At 41.7% G+C, this 27,987-nt stretch overlaps 1 protein-coding gene across 1 annotated transcript in view; it reads right to left on the bottom strand.

The window, feature by feature from the left end:
• LOC136866622 (hemolymph lipopolysaccharide-binding protein-like) overlaps positions 1 to 26,574 on the bottom strand; it is a 46,626-nt gene extending 20,052 nt beyond the window's left edge. Inside the window, exons 1-3 of the mRNA XM_067143740.2 lie at positions 26,474 to 26,574; positions 19,597 to 19,726; positions 10,982 to 11,062 (exon numbers count right to left, since the gene is read on the bottom strand). Coding sequence (XP_066999841.2) covers positions 10,982 to 11,062; positions 19,597 to 19,726; positions 26,474 to 26,485 — 223 coding nt within the window. The 5' untranslated portion in view covers positions 26,486 to 26,574. The remainder of the gene's footprint in view (positions 1 to 10,981; positions 11,063 to 19,596; positions 19,727 to 26,473) is intronic.
• Between the last annotated feature and the right edge of the window lie 1,413 nt (positions 26,575 to 27,987).

Here is a 27,987-nt window from a genome sequence, read left to right as displayed (position 1 = left end):
AATATGTCCTAGGAATGACATAGGAGGCTTAGCAAAAGCTACCTTAGATAACTTCACAGTCAACCCGGCCTCACGAAGGCGATTGACTGCTTCCTTCAGATGATCTAAGTGTTCTTCAAAGCTCTCGGAAAATACGATGTCATTATCAAGATAATGATACTAGTATTCAAATTTCAAGTCGGAGAAGACCCCATCTAGCAGTCTAATGAGCACGGCTGCCCGCATGGGGAGCCATAAAGGCACGCGGTTGTACTCATACAAGTTCCAATCCGTGGCAAAAGCTGTTAGATGTTTCGATACTTCAGCTAGAGGGATCTGTTTGTACGCCTGATTGAGATCAAGGATGGTAAAGAACTTAGCCTTCCGAAACCATGAAAAGCAAGAGTGAAGGTCAGGAAGAGGCATAGATTGTAACACCACCTTCCGATTTAACACCCTATAGTCAATGACAGGCCTGAAGCCACCTTGGGGTTTGGCAACAGGAAAATGGGCGACGAATACGCCGATTTACAGGGCCGAATAATACCATCTTTTAACATCTGGCCGATGATCTCTTTAAGAGCCTTCATTTTGGGTGGAGACAGTCTATAATGCGGAAATCTAACTGGGATCGATTCCGTAACCTCAATTTTGTATTAAATAAGGTCAGTAACACCAAGAGTATCGGAAAATACTACTGGAAACGACTGGCACAACTTACGAATACTATCAGCCTGCTCCTGAGTTAGATGTCTTAGGTCAAACAATATCTAATCCTGGGTAGGCGAAACACATGAACATGACACAGAATTACCTCTTTGCAAATGAATTTTACAATTATTAGCAAATTTGAAGGTGCACGACTTGCTCAGAATGTCGAGAACTAGACCAGTAGAAGACTTGAAATCCGCTCCCAATATTACGGGGCAAGGCAAGGGCTTAGCCACAAACATTTTTATTTTACATGTGAATTTAGAAAAGCGAATTTTGGCAAGGATGAAACTTAAAATTTCTAAAGGAGACGAATTAGCCGAAACGCATTGTACTGAAGACTCACAATAATCAGGAAACTTAGTTTACATACCATTCAGCCGAAATAACAGAACAAACAGTCCCCGAGTCTAATAAGCTGGAGCGGTAACGTGTTCACTATTTAACTCAATCTTAAGAAATAGTACGAGTGCGGGGGAATCCGCCGCAGTTCTGAGGCATTCTTTTGGGCATTCAAATGCGGGGTTATAAGAACTTCTACCCTGTTCCGAGCTTTCGGTGGGTTTAACGGGGCTGAGCCTTGGGAAGATGAATTTGCCGACTCAGCCGACGACACTAGTCACTTCTTTAGATGATTAGGGTTCGTGGAGGTTGCACCAGAAATTGATCAGAAGGGGGTGCTATTGGCATTAAGTCAATTCTTGGCGAAGTGATTAAAGGAGCCCCACTTGAAACATCCTTATGATGAACCTGCCCCATTCTTTGTCCCACTCGAGTTTATCACGGGGCAGTTCTTCCGTAGACGATCCGTAGACCCACAAGCGTAGCATTTGCCGATGGTGATTGTTCGGCGAGGTGAAGTCCGAAAACTATTAGAAGATGGAGGGGGCTCCTTAGCGACTCGTAAGGTGTCGACATACCTGACTCCTTCGGCTGAGACCGCCGTAGCCTCTAATTGTGCAAATGTGTGGAGACGCGACGCGACGCGAAACACAGATGTGACTTATAGGGCGGGGAAATGCCTTCAACAATCGTCTGCACAATTTGATCTTCAGTAAAGAGCGAATACCCTGGTGTAAAACTTAATATCTTTGATGGAGTCTGCCAGATTTTCATCCAATCGCTGTACTCTGAAATAGTACTTCTGTATTAGGGAGGACATTGCCCTCGATGGAATGAAATTCGCCAGAAGGTGAGCATGGAAGTCTTCTATCGACGATTGTTCAGCTATTGCTTTGACTATTTTGCCGAGAGGACACCTATGGAGTAAGGTAAATAATTTGAAGAATTGTGGAATGAAAGAGAGAAAACACTAGAGCGTGATCTTGAAATTCAACTAAAAGCCTTAGAAATAAAATGACCTCGTTAGTAGAATTTACAGAAAACTTCGAAATTCCCCTAAGCAACATAGCCAGTGGATGAGGCAAACTACTAAACCCAGGTGACATAATATGTAACGACCTAGGGGGTAGAGAAACTTCAGACACAGCATTATTCAAAAAGAAAGGTGGAATTTGCTTGGGATGACCATACTCTGTTTCCAATGGGGCAGGTGTTTGTTGAATAGCCACAGATTTTGTACCTTCTACACCCTTGGAAGGCTCCTCCTCACTTACCTTGTTTATCGCTAGGGCTTGGTCGGTTTTGGGAGTAGCTGCCCCAGTCAACAATTGAATAACTTCATTTGAAATTTAGAAATGTTTTCAAACAAGTTACTAGCCTCCTTGGAATGGTCTACTTTTAACTTGAGTACAATAGGTCCCTAACCCTATTATAAAAATGGAACAATCCAGCTTGTACTCTCTTAAGTTGATTAGGAGATGGATCACTCACTTCAAGAAAACTTACTACAGAAGCTAGCTTCGTGGTGTTATCAGTGATAGTGGAGAGAGCCTCATCAATTTCTTTCTTAAAGCTAATTCTAATGACTCTTTGAGCTTCGTGGTATCTGCCGCAACCGTGCCTCCAGATTGAACATTTCTAATAAGTATTTCATAAATTAATTCCTCCTTGCGCAAGTAGCCGGGATGGAGGATTTCGCGAGGGCCAGACATGATCAAAGAGAGGATATAAATTTAAATGAAAAAACTTTCCAGTGACTGAGAAAATTCTTACAGTTCGGTACGGATATGTTTAGCCATCTAAAGTGCTTAATTGAGACCTATTCAACCATGTACGCACGGGTCCAGCTCGGAACTGTTTTAGTTCGTACTAGTCCATCCACGGCAATTTGAGAAGCGAGATAAGTGAGGTAAGTATCTGCGAGTATATGTCGTGCATTGTGTTGGGTTAGGGATGTTAGAAAATTCACAATAACAAAATTACTCAATATTTTAGTGGTGACATCTTCTGATTAAAGTGCCAAGTTTATGTAGTTTCAGTTTCACTGTTTTACCAATAGAGGAGTTCATTTAGGCGCTAGTTTTGAATGTGCGGCGTTTGAGGTGTACCTCCCAATGCAGACCTCCCAGAAAACTGAGAGCCTGTTTGCTCTTTTTCAAAGGAAGATTACTCTATGCGTCTTGAAGGCCCGATGTTGTAATTGAGGGAGCAGGTGCTCCATGTATTCGGGAAATTCTGCCCTTGAGTAAATTTGTGATCTTTGTAATTTGGAGCGTGTAGCTCAAGAGATGTAAAGCTAGGGGCTTAAAGCCCAAAGTGTTAAGGTTCTGAATCTTGGATTTTTTACCAGTCTTATTTAACGTTTGCTACTTGTAAAAATTGTCAAATTTTGATGTCCAAAAATGTAACCCTCAGTTTAAGTTTTAAATTCATTCTTGACATTATAGATAGACCCATTCATCCGGGCACATTGTTTCACCTCTGCGATCCAGAATAAACCAGAGCAAGCAGGAAATCGGTAGCTACTCAACAGCTTCTGACCCATTAGGAAATTAGTCTGATCGTTGTACCTCAATTCCCCCCTTCTTTTTAAATAATGCTGTGTCTGAAGCTTCCTCACCCCCTAGGCCGTTACTAACTCTGTCACGTGGGTTCAGTGTTTGCCTCATCCTTTTTCTATGTTGCTTAGCGGAATCTCTAAGTTTTCTATTAATTTCACTAACGATGTCATATCATTTTCAAGATTCTTAGTTGAATTTCGAGATCATGCACTAGTGCTTTCCCTTTCTCACTCTCAAATTCTTCAAATAATTTACACTTACGCCATCGCGTAATCTCTGACAAAATAGTCAAAGCAATAGCTGAGCAAACGTCTATAGAAGACTTCCTCGCTCATCTCTTAGCTAACTTCATACCGGGTCGGGCAATATCATCATTAATTCAAAGGTAGTATTTCAGAGTACAGCGACTGGATGAAAACCTGGCAGATTTCATCCAAGATATGAAGTTCTACACCAGGGTATTCGCTCTTCATTTCCCTGAAGTTTAAATCGTGCAGGCCATTGTGGAAGGTATCTCCACGTCCTCAAACCTTTGCTGAATTAGAGGCTATGGCGGTATCAGCCGAAGGAGTGATTTATGCCGACAACTAAAGAGTCGCTGAGGAGCCCCTTCCATCTTCTAATAGTTTTCGGCCTTCACCTCGCCGAACTTTCACCACCCGCAAATGCTATGCTTGTGGGTCTACGGATCATCTGCGGAACAGGTGCCCAGTAATAAAATCGAGTCTGACAAGGAATGGACCAGGGTCATCACAAGGATGTTTTAAATGTGGCGCGTTTTCTCATATCGCCAAGAATTGCCATAACGCCAATAGCACCCCCTCCTGTTCAACGTCTGATGCAACCTCCGCGAACTCTAATAATAGGAAATGACTAGTATCATCGGCTGAGTCGGCGTGTTCAGCTTTTCCAGGCTCAGCCCCTGTTAAACCCAGCGAAAGCACAGGTACGGTTCAGCGTTCTTCTAATTTATCATTTAAAGGTCCTAAAGAATGCCTTAGGATTGCAGCGGAGCCCCGCGCTGATACCTTTTCTCGAAATTGTGTTGAACAACGAACCGGTCACTGGCCTGTTAGACTCAGGGAGTGTTTGTTCCATTATTTCGGTTGAATGGTATTCAAAATTAAAGTTTGTCTGTAAGTTTTCTGATTATTGTTCATCTTCGGTTCAATGCGTTTCGGCCAATTATTTTCCATTAGAAATTTTAGGTTTCCTATTTGCCAAAATTCGTATTTCTAAATTCACCAGGAAAGTAAAACTGTTTTTGGCTAAGCACTTGTCTTGCCACGTAATATTAGGAGCAGACTTGATGTCTCATACCAGTCTAGTGCTCGACATTCAGGGCAAGTCGTGCATTTTCAAATTTGCTAGTAACTGTAAAGACCCTTTGCTTAAGTGTAATTCTGAATCATGTTCATCTGTTTCGCCTACCCAGGATGAGATATTGTTAGACCTTAGACATCTACCCGAGGAGCAGGCTGAAAGTATTCGTCAATTGTGTCAGTCGTTTCCTGATGTGTTTTCTGATACTCTTGGTGTTACTGACCTTATTGAATATAAGATTGAGGTTACTGATTCGATCCCGTTAGATTTCCTCCTTATAGGCTATCTCATCCTAAAATGAAGGCTGTTAAAGAGATCATCGACCAGATGTTAAAGGACGGGGTTATTCGACCCTCTAAGTCGGCGTATTCATCGCCCATTTTCCTTGTTCCGGAACCTCAAGGTGGCATCAGGCCTGTGATTGACCATGGGGCTTTAAATCGGAAGGTGGTGTTACAATCTGTGCCTCTTCCCGACCTTCACTCTTGTTTTTCATGGTTTCTGAAAGCTAAGTTCTTCACCATCTTAGACCTTAATCAGGCGTACAATCAGATCCCTCTAGCTGAAGAATCAAAACATCTGACAGCTTTTGCCACGGATTGGAACTTGTATGAGTACAATCGCAAGCCTTTAGGGCTCCCCACGTGGGCAGCTGTGCTCACGAGACTGCTGGATAGGGTCTTCTCCTACATCAAATTTGAATACTTGTACCATTATCTTGATGATGTCGTCGTATTTTCTGAAACCTTTGAAGAACACCTTGATCATCTAAAAGAGGTCCGTAATCACATTCGTAAGGCCGGATTGGCTGTGAAGTTATCTAAGGTAGCTTTTGCTAAGCCCTCAATGTCATTCCTAGGGCATATTGTGTCGCCCGATGGTGTTTCTATTGATCATTCGCGAACACAGGTCATCCGTGATTTCAAACCTCCTAGGGACATGAAAGGTATTGCCAGGTTCATGGCATGGTGAATTTCTTCAGGAAATTTATTCCTAACTTCGCTAACAGAGCGGCGCCGTTGAACTTACTTCGTAGGAAAGGCGTTAAATTTGAGTGGGGGCCGTCTCAACAAGCAGAATTTGAAGACCTGAAATTAGCTCTTTGCAACGCCCCTGTCCTTGCTATGCCTGATTTCTCGAAGAAATTCATCGTTCAAACAGACGCCTCGTCGTCGGCGGTTGCTGCGGTGCTTCTTTTGGAAACTGAACTCGGAAGGCGACCCATCGCCTAAGCATCTAGGACATTATCGGCTCAAGAAGCCATATATTCTATCTATAAAAAACTTTAGGGTTTGGCATTCTTATTTACATTAGAGAAGTTCCGCCTCTATCTGGAACACGTCAAGTTCGACCTGGAAACAGATGATCAAGTCTTAAGTTTGGACTAACTTAGGCCGCTGTGTACTGGTCGTATAGCCCGTTGGGCCATCAGTTTTTCTGCCTTCCAGTTTGATGTTGGGCACATCAGAGGATTTGAAAATTTTGTGGCGGATGGACTAAGCCGCATGGTTTCTCATGATGTGGGGACCGCCGACCAGGATGATAGTTCTTCTCTTCCCACGTCCATACCTTCGGGCATTATTGCCATTATAACTGATGCCCCCATGTTGTTTAGGGATATTGAAAAATATCAACGTGAAGATCCTGTGCTGGCCCCTATTATTGGAACCCTCTCTTCTGGAGAACATATCGTCCCTTATGTATTGAGGACCGGGGTTTTGAGTTGCCCGTCGAGGCATGACCAAAAGATGAAAGTAGTAGTTCCAGGCGTGATTGTACCTATGATCTTCAAGTACTATCATGAGACCCCATTGGGGGGGGCTTTTAAGCATCTTCAAAACTCGGGAAAAGATCCGAGAGATGTTCATTTGGAAAGGCATGCATGGTGAAATTCGTGAATTGGTAAAAGCTTGTAAATAGTGTTTGCTTAGTAAACCCACCTTGTTCACTAAGCTGGTCTATTATCATCTCACCAAGCGTCGCACCCTACGGAACGTCTCTATATAGACTTCGCCGGACCCTTCCCCCAATCAAAGGGGAACGCCAATAAATTCACCCTATTGTGTGTAGATGGTTTCACTAGGTTTTCCTGGTTATTTCCGACGAAGCTGGCTACCGCTCAGTCCACCATTCCTTGTTTAAATACCATATTTGCTTCTTTCGGTCCTTGTCAATGTATAATTTCTGATAATGCGAAATCCTTTACATCCAACCTCTTCCGTAAATTCTGTTTTGATCTGTCTATATCTCATGTAAGAACTTCGGCGTATTATGCTCAACCATCTCTGGCTGAGCGGGTCAATCGTAATCTTCGACCGGCTCTCATAGCATTTCATCATAGAGATCATTCCTGGTAGGATACGTCCCTTCATTGGTTGGCCTTTGCTTTAAGTTCGTCGGTTCATGAGTCCCATAAGTTCACATCTGCTTCTCTAATGTTTAAATTTATTCCTACCACGCCGCACTCTATCCTTTGGTCACTCAATGATATTTCACCAGGGACAACAGATCCCTATAATATTAGGGATCTATGGAAGAAGGCTAAGCACAACCTGAAGGTTTCTCATGAAAAGGTTAGGAAAGATATGATCGTGGATGGAGGGCCACCAATTTAAAGGGTCTAGATCAAGTCTTGGTTAGAAACGTTGTTCCCGCGGACAAGCTTGCCCCTAGATTTCATAGGCCGTGCATTATATTAGACTTTTTGACACCAGTCACCTTATTGGTAAGCAATCCAGCCAGAGAGAGTATCTTTAGAGTGCACCTCTCTCAGGTACACTTTTTTCCGCTAAATTTAGCAGGACTTTTAAGGTTATATACTTTTTTTCGAGATCTTCCGCCCCGATAATGTTATTAAATTTTGTAGATGATCTGTATTTACGATCTTCCCCTCTGGTTTTCCTGCAGTCAATTCCTTAGTGGCCATTACCAAGCCCCCGTCTCCTGCATCTCCGCACTATTGGCACTAATGCACTTTCTACGCCACCCGCCCCTCAGCATCACCAATAAAGATCGTACTCTCAGGTCTCCAACAACACTTTTCTGTCGCCGAGATCTTACTGTTTCAGTGCCCTCTCAGCTGTCTGCCGCCGTACGGTAACATCTGGTGAGGGACACACGAGAAAAGAAAGGGCCCTCTTCGCTCTAGTAAGGCCTCCTTCTGAACGGCGCGCCGGAGTGCATCTTCCCGGTAAAGGCTGAAGTGCGGTGACCCTACCACCAACTCATCTGGGGACTGTACATATACTTCCAATCTGCGGCGTCCATCACCACGACTGCGCCTCTCATATTAGCGGGAGAGATGTATCTCAGAGTATACGGGGGTCCGGGCGACCTTCATGTGGGAAGCGGCAGCGGCGGCAGGACTGGCGTCAAATCTATCAACATGTATTTAATATTCTACAACCACAAGGGCACTCTAAAGCTGGAGTTAAACAAGTTTCTACCTATCAACTTAAAAAAACTTAGACATTTTTTTCTTCAACTGAAAATGTTTTCTCAAATCCTTCTGTGTCACCCCTAGGAAGGACATTGGGGGGGGGGGTCGGTCTGCACCGGAAGGTACACCTCAACGCCGCGCATTCAAAACTAGCGCCTAAATGAACTCCTCTATTGGTAAAACAGTGAAGCTGAAACTACACCAACTGGGAACTTTAATCAGAAGATGACACCAGTCAATTTTGAGTAATTTGGTTATTGTGAAGTTTTTTGAACTGACTGAATTTCTCCTAGTTTCGTTTGCTATGTATCGAGAAGATTATACATTTCTCAACAGATGACACTACCAAGAAACTATGATCATGAACCCTGGTGCAAAGTGTAAGAACTCATAATTTAAAAAAGTTTTGTATTTCAAGGCTTTTCACTGATTGATGTTCATTTATTTTTGGGTTGGCAATATTTCCTTTTCCTTTCCGCCAGTTTGAATCTGGCCAATGAAAAATTTCTGTAATTAATTTTCAACCTATCACAGGCTTTTTGTTCGATTCTGAGTGTAACTTTGAAATTGACCAATTAAATTGAGAGGGTGTGGCTGGTTTAGTCTTGAATGATCTCGAACCTTCCCTGAGGGTTTATTAACTGCGGCTTTTCATTTTTCTTGGCCAATTGATCGTTGTCTACCTGAGTGTATGTTGAGCAGGAAACGGGCGGCCTCTTTCGTCGGCAGCTAGAACATCTTCAAGGTGATGGCCACATAACTTTATTCCTTCTTGCTACCTGCGCAGTTTAATCCGAGGGAAAGGTCCGAATCTTTAACTATGTAACCTACTTTTCAAAAATGAAAATAACCTTTCGGCCAATGTAAAAATTTAATAATATCTTTAACTGTAAATCGAGGATAGAGAGTGATGTAACCTCTCGTGCTCCCCTTCATCTTTGTTTGAGGTGACTTCCTTTTGTGATGGTTTTCTGCCTGTCATGTGTTAATGTAATCTCTATATGAGTCACCTCAGTAGTTTGGGAATAGCCCCTGTTTCATCGGCCTAGAGCCCTTTAGGTTTTTAGAGTTTATTACCTTGTTGTCCAGGGTACGCCTCCATTCCTTTTGGGTTTGGGCAACTTATTTAACCTGTTCCTTTCCATTAAGACCCCGTAGGTTGGGAATTAAATACCCCTGTTTAAATTATTTTCAAACTGTAAGTTATGCCTTGAGAGGCTAGTAATTGTAATTTGATGTTGCCTTGAGTAGGCCTAGAAAACTGAGGGCCTGTTAGCTCTTTTTCAAGTGTTGTAATAGTAAAGAGTGCCTCTGGAAGGCTAAATTTTTCATTTTGGAGAACAAGTGCTCTTGAATTAGGGGATTTCTTCCCTTGAATAATTTGTGCTCTTTTACAAATTTGAGCCAGGTGCTCAGAAATTGTAAAGCAAGGGGTGTGAATCCCAGGATTTGTAAAATCACTAAATTTCGGATTTTCCTTGTCTTGTTTAAAGTTTGTCATTGTACCTGATCTTTCATTGTTATGATAAATTGTTTAGTTTGAAGTCCTAAATGAAATGTAACCTTTGTTAAAGTTTTAAATCAATTCTTGATATTGTAGTTAGACCCATTCACCCCGGCACCTTCTTTAACCTCTTTCTGCTCCACGGGTAACCCCGTAATATATATGAAAAACATATAAAGTTCCAATAATAATGAGTTTAGAAATTCCTCACTTAATATTATTACAGGGTCAGATAAAAATTAGTCTACTGTAATACTCTTAGTTCTCGTTTCTAGAAACGTAGCCACCCATTCAGTCACTCTTTTGTCTATTCCAGTTGCACTCATTTATGCCAGTAGTCTCCCATGATCTACACTATCAAATGCCTTAGATAGGTCAATTGCGATACAGTCCGTTTGACCTCCTGAATCCAAGATGTCTGCTATATCTTTTTCTAATCCTACAAGTCGAGCTTCATTGGAATAACCTTTCACCAACCCGAAATGCCTTCTATCGAACCAGTTATTAACTTCGCAAACATGTATAATGTAATCAGCAAGAATGCTTTCCCAAAGTTTACATGCAATGCACGTCAAACTTACTGGACTGTAATTTTCAGCTCTATGTCTATCACCCTTTCCTTTATATACAGGGGCTATTTAGCAACTCTCCATTCATTTGGTATAGTTCCTTCATGTAAACAATAATCATATACCTACACGAGATATAGTACTATATCCCAATCTACTGTCTTTAATATAACCCCGGAAACCTTACCAATTCCAGCTGCTTTTCTAGTTTTAAACTTATATATCTTACTGTAAATATCGTTGTCATTTTAATACTTCTTCAGTATTAGTCACCTCCTGTATCTGGACATTATCCTTGTAACCAATAATCTTTACATACTGCTGACTGAATACTTCTGACTTTTGAAGACCCTCACATACACACTTCCCTTGTTCATTAATGTCCTTCTTGGAACCTGTCTCTGCCTTAAAGTACCTATACTTAGAACGTCTCTTGAGAGAATGAGTTCGAATATGAGAGCCATAAGTAAATATTCTTCTAGATGCATATATCCAAGGGAGACATGTATGCTGGTCTCTCGTACACCATTCACTGATAATCCGATTAACTCACCTCTAGGACATGCATTTCGTTTAGTAGTTTTAATAGTAGTTGTAGCTGATGTTGAAGTGGAAGGCGTGACAGGATCCATATCTTGAGACATCGAGGTACCAAGAACAAAAATACACACGAAATAGTTAATTTCTGATAAGCAATAATCCTGAAAATCTATCAGAATCTGTGTACATAAAATCAGTACAGAATTATTTCACGGTCACCGGCAATGTCTACTTCAAAATATGGTTATGTTTAAAAACAGGTCTATACAAAGATTTTGTTATGTATGTGTTTCCCTCTTCCGTGTAACGATTTGTTATTATCGTGTGCAAACATTACTCGTTATGATAATATTGATCCAGAAGGGTCTATTAGGTTTGTTTTATCATTCTTGAAGTTGAAGAAAGGTTAGATATTTTACCTAGTTACTGTTACAGAGAGTTACAAGGTTAAAACCTAGAATGTTTAGTTTGATGACAAATAAAGGTATTCACATATGATATTACTGTATTTTCAAAGCAGGGTTGTACAGCAAGGGGCATATAATATCTTAGTTCTCTTTTACACAGGACGTAAATTCCTGTGTCAGTTTTACCGGAAGTAACCATAGTTTTCCAGCCTGACTTAATCGTCTCAATTGTAGCTGATACACGTAAATCTCTATATATAAAATGAGAGTTTTGTCTGTACATTGGTCAGAATTTGAAACAAAAGTTATTTCTGTATCGTTCACGTCCACAGTAACAAAGAGAAGCACTTTTTACTTTGCCGTAATTTCTGTCTGTCTGCCTGTATGTACACGCATCACGAGAAAACGGCTGAAGAGAATTTAATGAGCATCGGTACGTAAAGTCGGGGGATGAGCCACAACAATCTGTGCTATAAATAATTTTATTCACGCTGAGTGAAATGGTAGTTTAGAGTAAGGTCTCAAATTTAATTCTCAAATATCGATATCATTAGTGGCCCTATCAATAAATACTACATAACTGAAGTTATATAGAATTACATTTTAAGCTATCCTTGTACCTATGGGAGTAACGGAGTCTCACTCCCATTTGACAGGCGAGGGACTCCTTGGAAACAACTTTGTGAACAAAATGGAATTCGATGGGGAGCTATCAATATTAATGGGGCTTTTAGAAGAAAGAAAGTAGAACTGGCTGAGTCAGCAAAGAGGATGCATCTGCATGTGCTAGGAGTAAGTGATATTCGGGTTAGGGGAGATAACGAGGAAGAGATAGGAGATTATAAAGTGTACTTGACGGGTGTTAGAAAGGGAAGGGCAGAGTATGGGGTAGGACTGTTTATCAGGAATACCATTGCACGCAATATAGTTTCTGTTAGGCACGTAAACGAGCGAATGATGTAGGTAGATTTGTCAGTTGGAGGAATTAGGACAAGAATTGTCTCCGTGTATTCCCCATGTGAGGGAGCAGATGAGGATGAAGTTGACAAGTTTTATGAAGCATCTAGTGACATCGTAGTCGGGGTGAACAGAAAGGATAGGATAGTGCTAATGGGATATTTCAATGCGAGAATTGGAAATAGAACTGAAGGGTACGAAAGGGTGATTGGTAAATGTGGGGAAGATATGGAAGCTAATGGGAATAGGAAACGTTTGCTGGACTTCTGTGCTAGTATGGGTTTATCAGTTACGAATACATTCTTCAAGCATAAGGCTATTATCAGCTACACATGGGAAGCAAGGGGTACCAGATCTATAATCAAATATACCTTAAACGACTTCGAATTCTGGAATTCCATTAGGAATGTACGGGGTTTTCGGGGATTTTTCGATGACACAGCCCACTACCTGATCTGTAGTGAACTAAGTGTCTCTAGGCCTAGGGTACAGAAGTGAAATCTGTGTGCTAACGAATAAGGATAGAAAACCTCCAGGACGAGGAAATTAGACAGGAATACATGGATATGATTAGTGAGAAGTTTCGAACAGTGGACAGTAAGCAGGTTCAGGATATACAAAGTGAATGGGAGGCATACAGGGATGCTGTAGTAGAAACAGCAAGGGAATGCCTAATAACAACTGTGTGTAAAGATGGGAAAAGGCGAACATCTTGGTGGAATGATGAAGTGAGAGCAGCTTGTAAATGTTAAAAAAAGTCTCATCAGAAATGGATCCAAACAAGGGCCGAGGCAGACAGGGATTTGTACGTAGATGAAAGAAACAGAGCCAAAAAAAAAGGAAGTTGTTGAATCCAAAAAGAAGTCGTGGGAAGGTATTGGTAAAAACCTGGAAAGGCTAGGTCAAGCAGCGGAGAGAACATTCTGCTAAATAGTAGAGAATCTTAGGAAGGGAGGGAAAAGGAAATGAACAGTGTTTTGAGTAATTCAGGTGAACTCATAATAGATCCCATGGAAACAATGGAGAGGTGGAGGGAATATTTTCAACATCTTCTCAATGTAAAAGGAAATCATCCTGGTGGTGTCGCGAACAACCAAGCTCATGGAGAGGAGGAAAATGATGTTGGTGAAATTACGCTTGAGAAAGTGGAAAGGATGGTAAATAAACTCCATTGTCATAAAGCAGCAGGAATGGATGAAATTAGACCTGAAATGGTGAAGTATAGTGGGAAGGTAGGGATGAAATGGCTTCAAAGAGTAGTAAAATTAGCAGTGAATGTTGGTAAGGTACCGTCAGATTGGACAAAAGCAGTAATAGCACCTATCTATAAGCAAGGAAGGATTTCAACAACTATCGAGATATCTCTTTGATTAGTACACCAGGCAAAGTATTCACTTGCATCTTGGAAGGGAGGGTGCGATCAGTCGTTGAGAGCAAGTTGTATGAAAACCAGAGTGGTTTCAGACCACAGAGGGTCTGTCAGGATCAGATTTTCAGTATGCACCAGGTAATTGAGAAATGCTATGAGAGGAATAGGCAGTTATGTTTATGTTTCGTAGATCTAGAGAAAGCATATGACAGGGTACCGAGGGAAAATATGATCGCCATACTCGGGGACTATGGGATTAAGGGTAGATTATTAAAATCAATCAAAGGCATTTATGTTGACAATTGGGCTGCAGTGTGTATGGATGGTAGAATGAGTTCTTGGTTCAGGGTACTTACAGGGTTTAGGCAAGGTAAAAAGGTGGCAGGAAGGGATTCAGTTAGGTGGAAATGTAGTAAGCAGCCTGGCCTATGCTGACGACTTGGTCTTAACGGCAGATTGTGTCGAAAGCCCGCAGTCTAATATCGTGGAACTTGAAAATAGGTGCAATGAGTTTGGTATGAAAATTAGCCTCTCGAAGACTAAATTGATGTCAGTAGTCAAGAAGTTAAGCAGAACTGAATGTCAGATTGTTGATACAAAGCTGGAACAGGTAGATAATTTCAAGTATTTAGGTTGTGTGTTCTCCCAGGATGGTAATATAGTAAGTGAGATTGAATCAAGGTGTAGTAAAGCTAATGAAGTGAGTTCGCAGTTGCGATCATAAGTATTCTGTAAGAAAGAAGTCAGCTCCCAGACGAAACTGTTTTTACATCGGTCTGTTTTCAGACCAAGTTTGCTTTACGCGAGTGAAAGCTTGGTGGACTCAGGATATCTTATTCATAAGTTAGAAGTAACAAACATGAGAGTGGCGAGAATGATTGCTGGTAAACAGGATGGGAACAATAGCAGGAGGGTACTCGGAATGATAAGATAAAGGCTAATTTGGGGATGATCTCGATGGATGAAGCTGTACGCATAAACCGGCTTCGGTGGTGGGGTCATGTGAGGCGAGTTGAGGAGGATAGGTTAGCTAGGAGGATAATGGACTCTGTTATGGAGGGTAAGAGGTGTCGAGGGAGACCAAGACGACGATGGTTAGACTCAGTTTCGAACGATTTAGAGATAAGACGTATAGAACTAAATGAGGCCACAGTACTATTTGCAAATAGAGGGTTGTGGCGACGTTTAGTAAATTCACACAAGCTTGCAGACTGAACGCCGAAAGGCATAACGGTCTATAATGATACTATATGTAATTATGTGTCACACATTTTACCGGCTATGATAACACAGATATTCATGAATTTGTATTTTTGTTGCTAAGTCCATATCAACGCCGAGCCACGAGGAAATGGGTCCACAGAATTGAATGAAAATCGATATATAGAGTCGGGAAATAAGAAACTACAGTCTAACAATTTTATTCACCCGGGATGAAACGGCAGTTTAGGGAAAGACATCTAAAATTTAATTTGTAAATACCTATGTTATTGGTCCTATCGAAAATACTACATAACAAAAGTTATAGAGAATACAAGTTCCGATCACTTAACTGTAGCGACTATTTCAGAGTCGGAAGAAAAGTAAATGTAAAGACCTACGACATTACACTGATCAATGTTCGTTATGATGTTCTTTGCCTCTAATGCTGCTACTCATCTCCGATAGATGGGATTACTGCTGGGGAGTAAGAAAAGTTTCTTCTTTAGTTCATCATAGTATTCCAATCAATCAATCAATCAATCAATCAATCAATCAATCAATCAATCAATCAATCAATCAATCAATCAATCAATCAATCAATCAATCAATCAATCAATCAATCAATCAATCAATCAATCAATCAATCAATCAATCAATCAATCAATCAATCAATCAATCAATCAATCAATCAATCAATCAATCAATCAATCAATCAATCAATCAATCAATCAATCAATCAATCAATCAATCAATCAATCAATCAATCAATCAATCAATCAATCAATCAATCAATCAATCAATCAATCAATCAATACTGATCTGCATTTAGGGCAGTCGCCCAGGTGGCAGATTCCCTATCTGTTGTTTTCCAGGTGTTCGATCCCTACTCTGACGCACTGTTTTGAATGAGCAGTGTGCGCACTTAAGGCAGAGGCTCACTTGGTAGTGGTAGTATGACCTGGTATAGAATTTTATTAAAATTTAGGCCTATTCCAAATTATAGCACAACAATTCACTAAATACCTCTAAATTTAACCCTCAGAAATCCGTTTCTTAAGAAAAACTTCTTCACTTTTATTAAATTCTACATTCATTTTACTCCGAATTAGCAGTGAAGGCGAGGTTTCTCCTCTGGCTTGGAGGAAGAATTTGCCTCCATGTCAGATAGATTTTCCCCCCGCCGGTGTAGTGAATTGAGATTTTCCGACTCATCGGGTACTTTTAGGAAATATATTAGTGAAAGGGCATAGTTTTTGCCCTGGGACTCTCCACTAATCGACCCCCAACCACGCCGAAAAAAGACGATGAGTGTTCTCGGATCACGACTGTCTGCGGCCTGGTCATTCCAGCTCTTGAAGTTTGGACTCTTAGATCGGTAGCGTAGTATGGTTCGTTGTAAGTGAGAAAATGTGTGGTTTTTCATTTGATCGAGAATTTCATATGAATTTTGCCATTCCTACTGTTGTAATGACGTATGTTAATTTCAGTTGGGAAAACCACTAAGGCAGTCTTTCTTAGGACATAAAAAAGGCAGGTGGAGATGAGTGCCTGCCATTATAACGAATACTCCCAACCTGATTTGACTCATGGTAGGCAAGCGGTCATACCAATACAAGGAAAATTCCCTAATCCAGTCTTCAAATGGGAAAATACATTTGCTGACTTCCCCGTCGCGTTTCTAGGGTAACGTTAAGAGCTATGCAATTTAATACAATCTTGCTCATAACGTGACACTACCTAACCTAGAATTCCGTAGCGAAGCACGGGTACATCAGTAATGTCGAACATTTTATATTCGGTCTGACCTGAAAGAAAAGGGAGTTCTGTGCTGAGGAAATAGCTGTAACTAATAGGACAGGCACATTTTAAACAGCTGGTTCCCGTGTGGTGACGTGTATTCGAAGTGTTCACTCGAAACTCCCGGAGAGTTACGTGTACCATTCTGTTTGGAACACACCTAAGAACATGTGGCCTGCTCCTCCTCTCCTGCAGTAGTGAGCCCAAGAAAGTATGAACTGTCACTTAGAGAGGGAACACTGACAAATAGGTACCATCCCAGCATTCACCGAGCAGTGAGCTCTCCCAGCACCACGTGCTTCTTACGGAGACTCAAAATGCTAAAAAAGGAAACTTTCTTATATTTCCGTCCTTCAAAGTAATTAAAAATGTTGTGAGTACCGTATTGTTGTGTGAAAGTCAGAGACAGCTTAAAGGGAAATCTTATTTCGAACGTTTAATTCCGGTAGAGTGGTCTCAGCTCAGAGTTCTGGGTAGAGGATCTCCTTCCTCGCTCGCTTTTAACCACAAAAAAACCAGCAGGAAGTCGAAACTACAGCCGAAAGAAAGGTAAGAGCCAGAACGGACATAAAATTGAATCACTCCTTAGGCCAAGAGACCAACGGAGGTACACCTTTCACTGTCAATTACTCTTCCAATTAATCTACATACTAACCTTCTTGCTACAGACCCTCCAGGTCTCCGTGCTTACCAAGGTCACCACACTATTGACATTCTACGTCATTTTTAATATAAAATCAAACCAAATTTGAGACCCGTTGTCGAGGGGACAGTAGAATACACACAAGGTATCCCTTGCATTTCTAACAAGCAAATGAACTGGTTACCATCCGACCTCTCTTGGTCAACACTTGTTCTCTTCCGTCCCTGAGGGTATAAGGAAGTATTTCATCTTCCTCCTTATCTCTGTAAATAGAGGATTTACTTCCTCTTAAAACACCACCTTAATTCCCTAAACCATATGAACCTTTACCATACTTACAATCCAGTCTATAGAATTCACCGTATGCATTAATATCGATCAATACGCTGTTTGACGTTTATAACGTTGCGTTTATCATATTTATTCCTAGCTACGGCTAAAACAGTTTCTTGATCATCTATACCGTCTTTCATCGTATTTTCTTAAAATACACATCTGGTTTACCACCATCACATCAATAATATTCCTTCATCTACTCGATTCCGTCACTTTCTGATCCACTTCATCCTCCAAGGTTAATTTAAATTGCTGTCATTCGCATCACCTTCCGAGGTAACAGTTTGCAAATTTTGAACAATCACTACAATCGCATTATTTTCTGTGACGTTACCTACATCGCTGATTACCTGAACAATTTTTTCCGCGTCTGCATCAATCTACCCACGTCTGTACACCCCAAAAATATCATCTCTTGAATTTCATACTTGTCATCTTTAACTTTTTAACAGCTAACCGATTTTCCTTTCATCCGTATAAACACCCCCTTCCTATCGATTACGTCCTATCTCTAGCGTAAACACTCCAGTTTCGGAAGAAATGTCCTCATCATTTTGTCACTTCATAGCCATGATTAAACTCTTTATATAACATGTGGTAAATTTATATCTACTGAATTACTTCATTGTACTCTTTCCCTTACAACCCCCATGTCCCTGTACTCCTAACTTACACATACACACGCACTAAAAGTCTCCCTCCCAGTCTCACACGTACCTACTCCTTAGTACCCCTGCACTGAGTATCCCTCCTAGAAAGTATCGCAACGACAATACTCTCCTCTGCCTTCAACTGCATGAGAAGATCCCTCACTATGTTGGTAGTTATGCCTGCTTTCCGTACGTTGTTCGTGCCGACATGATCCTTACCGTCCTCTTTCCTCAACTTCTGTCTTAACGTATTGGTTCCCGTTCCTCCCGGAGGAGAGTCCTCAATTGACCATCCACCTAATTAGATCCCCTCCCCTACTCTTCCCTGATGTTTGCAGATCCCACTTCCTCCTCCATTTTCTCCATCCTCCTATCCTCTACTCTACATTTCTCCTCCCTCCCACCTTCCCTCTGTGTTTTCGAAGCGTATACCCTCGTGAAAACTCCCCTTAACTTGACCCCTTAGTCTTTCGGAACTTCCCCTCCGACCGCACCCTGTACATTGTTCCTGTTCTCCGTCAAAATCCTAAAATGTTTTTCATACTTATCTCACATCTCCCTCCTGTCACCTGCTCTTCGTTTGTGTATGATCGTCCAATCTCACCTTAACCTCCGTACTGTAAGGATTAGCGCAATGCAAGTGAGCCCACGCCTTTTTCCCACGACTTTCAGAAATTTAATGTGGGCAGGACTGCAGGTATACGCTCACCTCCATTGGGAAAGAACTACGCAACCTCGAGGCAATGACAAGCGATTCCAGTACTTCTTGTATAACACCACATACCAAAGGCCTCAGTTCTCTTTCTGTGATAAGCATGTCTCTGTATCATGCTGCCTCACGTTCCAGATAAATACTTCCACTGAATTGTGTATTTATGGTGAGGAAGGATTCATTTAGCAAATGCTGTTCTTCGGTATATGGCCTGCTAGTTTCTTCTGCCATTGGTTATGTTAGTTTCTAGCTACCCAAATTCTTCAACTACTGTAATAAGTACATTTCCTGATCTTATCTATTACATTCCAGGATTCCCTCAGAACTATGACTAGTGGAGAGGCCTCGCTCGCATCTCTTACTGCTGTTTCTATTACTCTCCGTTCCCTGTAATTCATCGAAATCCTATCAAGCATATCAGAACATGTAGTCCATTGTTCCCTAGCACCTGGACACACACACGATGTGGGCTCCTACAGTTTTGAGTTAAGGAATACCGAGTGTGAATGAGAGTTGTATTTCCAACGATCACGAACTACTACACTCGGTCTTACCGTATAGTGGTGGATGTACAGAAACAACGTGCTCGATTTCCCTGCTACTGACCCATGGTCTTCTTTCTTGGCCGACATTCACTACAAATTTCCTTTGGTTCTCCCTCAATGTGAGTCCTCGCTCGTCAACCTGTAACGAAGGTCGAAAATCTTAGACATAGAAAATTATAGCCTACATTTAGTTCACAATCAACTGTAAATGCAAGGTGAGTATGGAGCACCTACTTGAAAAAATTCTTCCTCCTCACACTCAAACTCGTGTTTATGTTCTCTCACGTCACAAGAGTACGATTTACCGTTTGTTCTAAATTTAAAGGTAAAAGCACGGAATTTCGGTTTCTCTGGACACCATTCTCCTGCTGTAAATGGGGGAAGCAGGTCCCCAACAAGCCATTTAGTTATCAAAAGAGGCTTCGGCTGTATCCATGTCCGGCTTCAGTGACCGAAGCTCCGAGTTAAACCAAGGCCAGTTCCACGTAACTATGTCCACAAATTAGCTTTTCAAATATTAACGCAGAATTAGCGTTCCGTTTCTCCGTGTGGCTGCAAAAATCTTAAGCTCACTGAGAAGATTGACGACGCACTGACCTGCTGACCACAACTACCAGTAGATATACCCTTGATGGTCTACTTCTTATGGATACAGGCAGTGTAGCAGTAGATATCGCCTGGATGGTCTACTTCCCACAGCTACATGCAGTGTAGCACTAGATATCGCGTGGATGGACTTCTTCTTATGGATACAGGATGTACAGAAATAGTTATCACCTGGTTGGACTACTTCTTATAGATACAGGCTGTGTAGCAGTAGATATCGCCTGGATGGTCTAATTCATGTGATACAGGCTGTGTAGCAGTAGATATGGCCTGGATGGTCTACTTTATGTGGATATAGGCTGTGTAGCAGTACATTTCGCCTGAATGGTCTACTTCTGGAGGATACAGGCTGTGTAGCAGTACATATCGCCTGGATGGTGTACTTCTTGAGGATAAAGGCTGTGTAGCAGTAGATGTCGCCTGAATGGTCTACTTCTGGAGGATACAGGCTGTGTAGCAGTACATATCGCCTGAATGGTCTACTTCTGGAGGATACAGGCTGTGTAGCAGTAGATATCGCCTGCATGGCGTACTTCTGGAGGATACAAGCTGTGTAGCAGTACATATCGCCTGAATGGTCTACTTCTGGAGGATACAGGCTGTGTAGCAGTAGATATCGCCTGGATGGTGTACTTCTTGAGGATAAAGGCTGTGTAGCAGCAGATGTCGCCTGGATGGTGTACTTCTTGAGGATAAAGGCTGTGTAGCAGTAGATGTCGCCTGGAATGTCTACTACCTACAGCTACAAGCTGTGTAGCAGTAGATATGGCCTAGATAGTCTACTTTATGTGGATATAGGCTGTGTAGCAGTACATATCGCCTGGATGGTCTACTTCTGGAGGATACAGGCTGTGTAGCAGTAGATATGGCCTGGATGGTCTACTTTATGTGGATATAGGCTGTGTAGCAGTACATATCGCCCGGATGGTCTACTTCTGGAGGATACAGGCAGTGTAGCAGTAGATATCGTCTGGACTGTCTACTTCAAAATCAATCAATACTGATCTGCATTTAGGGCAGTCGCCCAGGTGGCAGATTCCCTATCTGTTGCTTTCCTAGCATTTTCCGAAATGATTTCAAAGAAATTGGAAATTTATTGAACATCTCCCTTGGTAAGTTATTCCAATCCCTAACTCACCTTCCTATAAATGAATATTTGCCCCAGTTTGTCCTCTTGAATTCCAACTTTATCTTCATATTGTGATCTTTCCTACTTTTATAAACGCCATTCAAACTTATTCGTCTACTAATGTCATTCCACGCCATCTCTCCGCTGACAGCTCGGAACATACCACTTAGTCGAGCAGCTCTTCTACTTTCTCTCAATTCTTCCCAACCCAAACATTGCAACATTTTTGTAACGCTACTCTTTTGTCGGAAATCACCCAGAACCAATGGAGCTGCTTTTCTTTGGATTTTTTCCAGTTCCTGAATCAGGTAATCCTGGTGAGGGTCCCATACACTGGAACCATACTCTAGTTGGGGTCTTGCCAGAGACTTATATGCCCTCTCCTTTACATCCTTACTACAACCCCTAAACACCCTCATAACCATGTGCAGAGATCTGTACCCTTTATTTACAATCCCATTTATGTGATTGCCCCAATGAAGATCTTTCCTTATATTAACACCTAGATACTTACAATGATCCCCAAAAGGAACTTTCAGCCCATCAACGCAGTAATTAAAACTGAGAGGACTTTTCCTATTTATGAAACTCACAACCTGACTTTTAATCCCGTTTATCAACATACCATTGCCTGCTGTCCATCTCACAACATTTTCGAGGTCACGTTGCAGTTGCACAAAATCTTGTAACTTATTTATCACTCTATAGAGAATAACATCATCCTCAAAAAGCCTTACCTCCGATTCCACTCCTTTACTCATATCATTTACACTGACTGACAGAGCAAATGCAACACCAAGAAGGAGTGGTTCGAAAGGGATGAAAGTTGGGGAAAAAACAGAGACGGCACGGACGAATAATTGATGTTTATTTCAAACCGATATGCAGGTTACACAATGCGCACGGCATCGACTCAGTAGGATGTAGGACCACCGCGAGCGGCGATGCACACAGAAACACGTCGAGGTACAGAGTCAATAAGAGTGCGGATGGTGTCCTGAGGGATGGTTCTCCATTCTCTGTCAACCATTTGCCACAGTTGGTCGTCCGTACGAGGCTGGGGCAGAGTTTGCAAACGGCGTCCAATGAGATCCCACACGTGTTCGATTGGTGAGAGATCCGGAGAGTACGCTGGCCACGGAAGCATCTGTACACCTCGTAGAGCCTGTTGGGAGATGCGAGCAGTGTGTGGGCGGGCATTATCCTGTTGAAACAGAGCATTGGGCAGCCCCTGAAGGTACGGGAGTGCCACCGGCCGCAGCACATGCTGCACGTAGCGGTGGGCATTTAACGTGCCTTGAATACGCACTAGAGGTGACGTGGAATCATAAGCAATAGCGCCCCAAACCATGATGCCGCGTTGTCTAGCGGTAGGGCGCTCCACAGTTACTGCCGGATTTGACCTTTCTCCACGCCGACGCCACACTCGTCTGCGGTGACTATCACTGACAGAACAGAAGCGTGACTCATCGGAGAACACGACGTTCAGCCATTCCCTCATCCAAGTCGCTCTAGCCCGGCACCATGCCAGGCGTGCACGTCTATGCTGTGGAGTCAATGGTAGTCTTCTGAGCGGACGCCGGGAGTGCAGGCCTCCTTCAACCAATCGACGGGAAATTGTTCTGGTCGATATTGGAACAGCCAGGGTGTCTTGCACATGCTGAAGAATGGCGGTTGACGTGGCGTGCGGGGCTGCCACCGCTTGGCGGCGGATGCGCCGATCCTCGCGTGCTGACGTCACTCGGGCTGCGCCTGGACCCCTCGCACGTGCCACATGTCACTGCGCCAACCATCTTCGCCACAGGCGCTGCACCGTGGACACATCCCTATGTGTATCGGCTGCGATTTGACGAAGCGACCAACCTGCCCTTCTCAGCCCGATCACCATACCCCTCGTAAAGTCGTCTGTCTGCTGGAAATGCCTCCGTTGACGGCGGCCTGGCATTCTTAGCTATACACGTGTCCTGTGGCACACGACAACACGTTCTACAATGACTGTCGGCTGAGAAATCACGGTACGAAGTGGGCCATTCGCCAACGCTGTGTCCCATTTATCGTTCGCTACGTGCGCAGCACAGCGGCGCATTTCACATCATGAGCATACCTCAGTGACGTCAGTCTACCCTGCAACTGGCATAAAGTTCTGACCACTCCTTCTTGGTGTTGCATTTGCTCTGTCAGTCAGTGTATATATATATATATATATATATATATATATAAGAAAACATAAAGGTCCGATGACACTGCCCTGAGGAACTCCCCTCTCAACTATTACAGGGTCAGACAAAACTTCAACTACTCTAACTCTCTGAGATCTATTTTCTAGAAATATAGCAACCCATTCAGTCACTCTTTTGTCTAGTCCAATTGCACTCATTTTTGCCAGTAGTCTCCCATGATCCACCCTACCAAATGCTTTAGACAGGTCAATCGCGATACAGTCCATTTGACCTCCAGAATCCAAGATATCTGCTATGTCTTGCTGGAATCCTACAAGTTGAGCTTCAGTGGAATAATCTTTCCTAAAACCGAATTGCCTTCTATCGAACCAGTTATTAATTTCACAAACATGTCTAATATAATCAGAAAGAATGCCTTCCCAAAGCTTACATACAACGCATGTCAAACTTACTGGCCTGTAATTTTCAGCTTTATGTCTATCACCCTTTCCTTTATACACAGGGGCTACTATAGCAACTCTCCATTCATCTGGTATAGCTCCTCCGACCAAACAATAATCAAATAAGTACTTCAGATATGGTACTATATCCCAACCCATTGTCTTTAGTATATCCCCAGAAATCTGATCAATTCCAGCCGCTTTTCTACTTTTCAACTTTGTATCTTATTGTAAATGTCACTGTTATCATATGTAAATTTTATTACTTCTTTAGCCTTAGTCTCCTCCTCTATCTCGACATTATCCTTGAAACCAACAATCTTTACATACTGCTGACTGAATACTTCTGCCTTTTGAAGATCTTCACATACACACTCCCGTTGTTCATTAATTATTCCTGGAATGTCCTTCTTGGAACCTGTTTCTGCCTTAAAATACCTATACATACAATTCTATTTTTCACTAAAATTTGTATGATTGCCAATTATGCTTGCCATCATGTTATCCTTAGCTGCCTTCTTTGCTAGAATCAATTTTCTGGTAAGTTCCTTCAATTTCTCCTTACTTCCACAGCCATTTCTAACTTTATTTCTTTCCAGCCTGCGCCTCCTTCTTAGTCTCTTTATTTCTCTAATATAATAAGGTGGGTCCTTACCATTCCTTACCACCCTTAAAGGTACAAACCTGTTTTCGCATTCCTCAACAATTTCTTTAAACCCATCCCAGAGTCTGTTTACATTTTTATTTACCGTTTTCCACCAATCATAGTTACTTTTTAGAAACTGCCTCATGTCTGCTTTATCAGCCATATGGTACTGCCTAACAGTCCTACTTTTAAGACCTTGCTTTCTATCACATTTATTTTTAACTACCACAAAAACAGCTTCATGATCACTAATACCATCTATTACTTCAGTCTCCCTATAGAGCTCATCTGGTTTTATCAGCACGACATCCAGGATATTTTTCCCTCTGGTTGGTTCCATCACTTTCTGAATCAGCTGTCCTTCCCATATTAACTTATTTGCCATTTGTTGGTCATACTTCCTGTCGTTCGCATTTCCTTCCCAATTGACATCTGGCAAATTCAGATCTCGCGCTACAATCACATTTCTTTCCATGTCGTTTCCCACATAGCTGACTATCCTATCAAATAATTCCGAATCCGCATCAGTGCTACCTTTTCCCGATCTGTACACTCCAAATATATCAAGTTGCCTATTATCTTTAGAAATGAGCCTTACACCTAGAATTTCATGTGTCTCATCTTTAACTTTTTCGTAGCTTACAAATTCTTCTTTCACCAGAATGAACACTCCCCCTCCCACCCTTCCAATCCTATCTCTACGATACACACTCCAGTGCCGTGAGAAAATTTCTGCATCCATTATATCATTTCTTAACCATGATTCAACTCCTATTACAATATCTGGTAAATATATATCTATTCAATTACTTAATTCTATTCCTTTCCTTACAATACTTCTACAGTTCAACACTCTCAATTTTATGTCATCCCTACTTGATTTCCAGTTCCCTGTTCCCTTATCACCGCTCCCTAGGCCATCCCGTTTCCCTGAATGTACCTCCCTATTACCCTTCCAAACAAATTTCCTAACTTATACGTACCACTGCGGTTTAAATGAAGGCCATCTGAGCGCAGATCCCTATCTCCTAACCACGTGGATAGTTAGGTGAGCGTTTAAGAAAAGAAAATTTAAGAATTAAGAGAATCAAATTTCAACTCTCTACCAACCTCGGTGTTACAGATAATAAAATAATAGTTATTATAATAGACTGTATGATTTTAATTTCATTGCAGATAAGCATTAAATTTAACAGAGGGGATTATTATTTAGCGTATGGCTTATACAGACAATATCAGTAATATATATACATATTTACAGCTGGTTATTGAACTTAATGTGAGGTGGCCTTGGAAGCGACATGATGCTCATATCAGGTAGAATTTATAAAACCAACACCAGAAGAGAAGAAGAACGATTCCATTACGAGGCAACAGCCAAGGCAGGCAGGGATTACATTTCAAGCGTAGAAAATACTGGTAGAATAAAATTCACCATAATAATAAGGATAAGTTTTCCCAAAAAATCACGAGTAAATGTTAAACAAAGCAAGAATCCAAAATAATTAAAAACTTATAGGGTGACTTTTACACCCACAGGCCCATGCATCGAGATTCGAAATTACCTCAGATATCCCATTAATAACATAGCAACTTTCACGTAAAATGGTTTCAGACAACCAGAAGTCACGATCTAATGCATGTTAAACAACGTTTCGGTCGGTGAAAAATATTCAAGCAAAATCAAGTGCAGGAAGTCGCTGTCGAAAAGTCCTTTTTAATTAGTTACATTTTAACGTTACTTTCTTTCCACGGCGTCATAGATGATTTGAATTTATTCCATAACGGTTTTCTTTGTTAATTAATTTAAGGTAATATCTTCTTGAATAAACCGATGGATAGTAGAGTTCCAGTTCCAAATATTTAAAAATTTGAGATTACTTACATCAGCCTCCATGAATTTTAGAAACGATAATCCAAACCTTCACATAGCACTCACTTGAAGACCGGCACACAGTCGTAAGCATATAATAGCACACATCATTACTATCCACACAGAAGTAAAACGAAGAAAATAAAACAATTTTGTACATGTATATATGGCCTTAAATATCGGTTAGTTTATCGTGGAGTATCACACTCCATTACGCCGATTACCAGACGTGCACACATCCATCGTGGATCCCAGACAGAACACTAGTGCAGGGATGAACATACTCTCCCCAAGAAGACCCACCATTCAGCGCATGCGCGAAAGTATTGATTTTCCAAGGTACCAATAGCGTTCATCTCAGTCACGACGCAATAATTACATATCACAAATTTAATTAATGGTAGAATGCACCAATTAAACGGTCACACCAAACAATGGACAATAACACGGTAAGTTAATAGTATCCCAGTACACAAATCCAGCATGTTCCAAAGAATAGAGCTTCACTTATTCAAATTACACTTTCTTCTCGGGGATTCCATCTGCGCCGAATACAACTTTGAGACTTCACCATAAAGAGGGGAGCGACCAGTACGAGGGATTTCCAGCCAGACCGATGTTCCTTGAATGAATTCTTAAAGTACAGGACTAGTTTCTCCCTCATCTATTTTCTATATCTCCACAACCTGTATAGTACCGATATTTTTTAACAAACTCTATGCGGGCCTAACATAGGCTGTTTGTCACAAAGACAACCTGTGTGAAATGTCACAAAGTCTGTGAGATACAAATCCAGCTATGTACTACGTTCTAGTGCACCCCATGACGTGCTCGCGAACTAGAAGGATGCTTGCCTTGGGGGTAGCAGATTAGGAACCTGGAAGATATAATTTTAAATGCGTGCTTGTCCCTGCAATAACACAAGAAACTTGAGTAATTACTTCTGCAATGAGCTACTCCACTGCAATTAGTTGCATGTTCCTAAAGCCGATAGTGGTTAGCATATTTAAAGGAGGTTTCAGTTTGATACTCATTGGTATCAAGGACCTATTAGATTATTTCTGCAAACTGTATTGCTGTGGTTTGAAAGTTGGCTTAAATTGGAATGGCAAACGCAGATATGTTGAATACAAAGCAATAAGTTAATCACATAGAATATTATCCATCCAATACAGGAGCAGAACTCCGCATTTGAGAATATACGGTACCGTATTCACCCAATGTCGACTGGCGTCCTTGTGGCCAACGACAGACACCTCCGACTTCGAGCCCACAGAAGATGCAGTGCACGCCAGTGAAACTGCTAGCGTCAGGGGCAAGAGAACCTGGAACACGTACAGAGTTCAAAAGTTAACTATGACTAAAATGACTTTCCAAGAGAGGTTATGACGCAAAATGTGGTACTTCATTGCAGAATACTGATTTCAGCATCATTCGCTATCCTTCCTTAATCAAACAAATTTCCTTAGGACGTCAGCCAGGTTTGTAGAGTTTGGTGGTCAATTACCAAATCACAGCGCAAAATA

This window comes from Anabrus simplex, chromosome 3, assembly GCF_040414725.1.
Source record: "Anabrus simplex isolate iqAnaSimp1 chromosome 3, ASM4041472v1, whole genome shotgun sequence".
NCBI classification, from domain to species: domain Eukaryota; kingdom Metazoa; phylum Arthropoda; class Insecta; order Orthoptera; family Tettigoniidae; genus Anabrus; species Anabrus simplex.
Note: the sequence above shows the minus strand (reverse complement) of the source record. Positions and strands in the feature narration are given on the sequence as shown.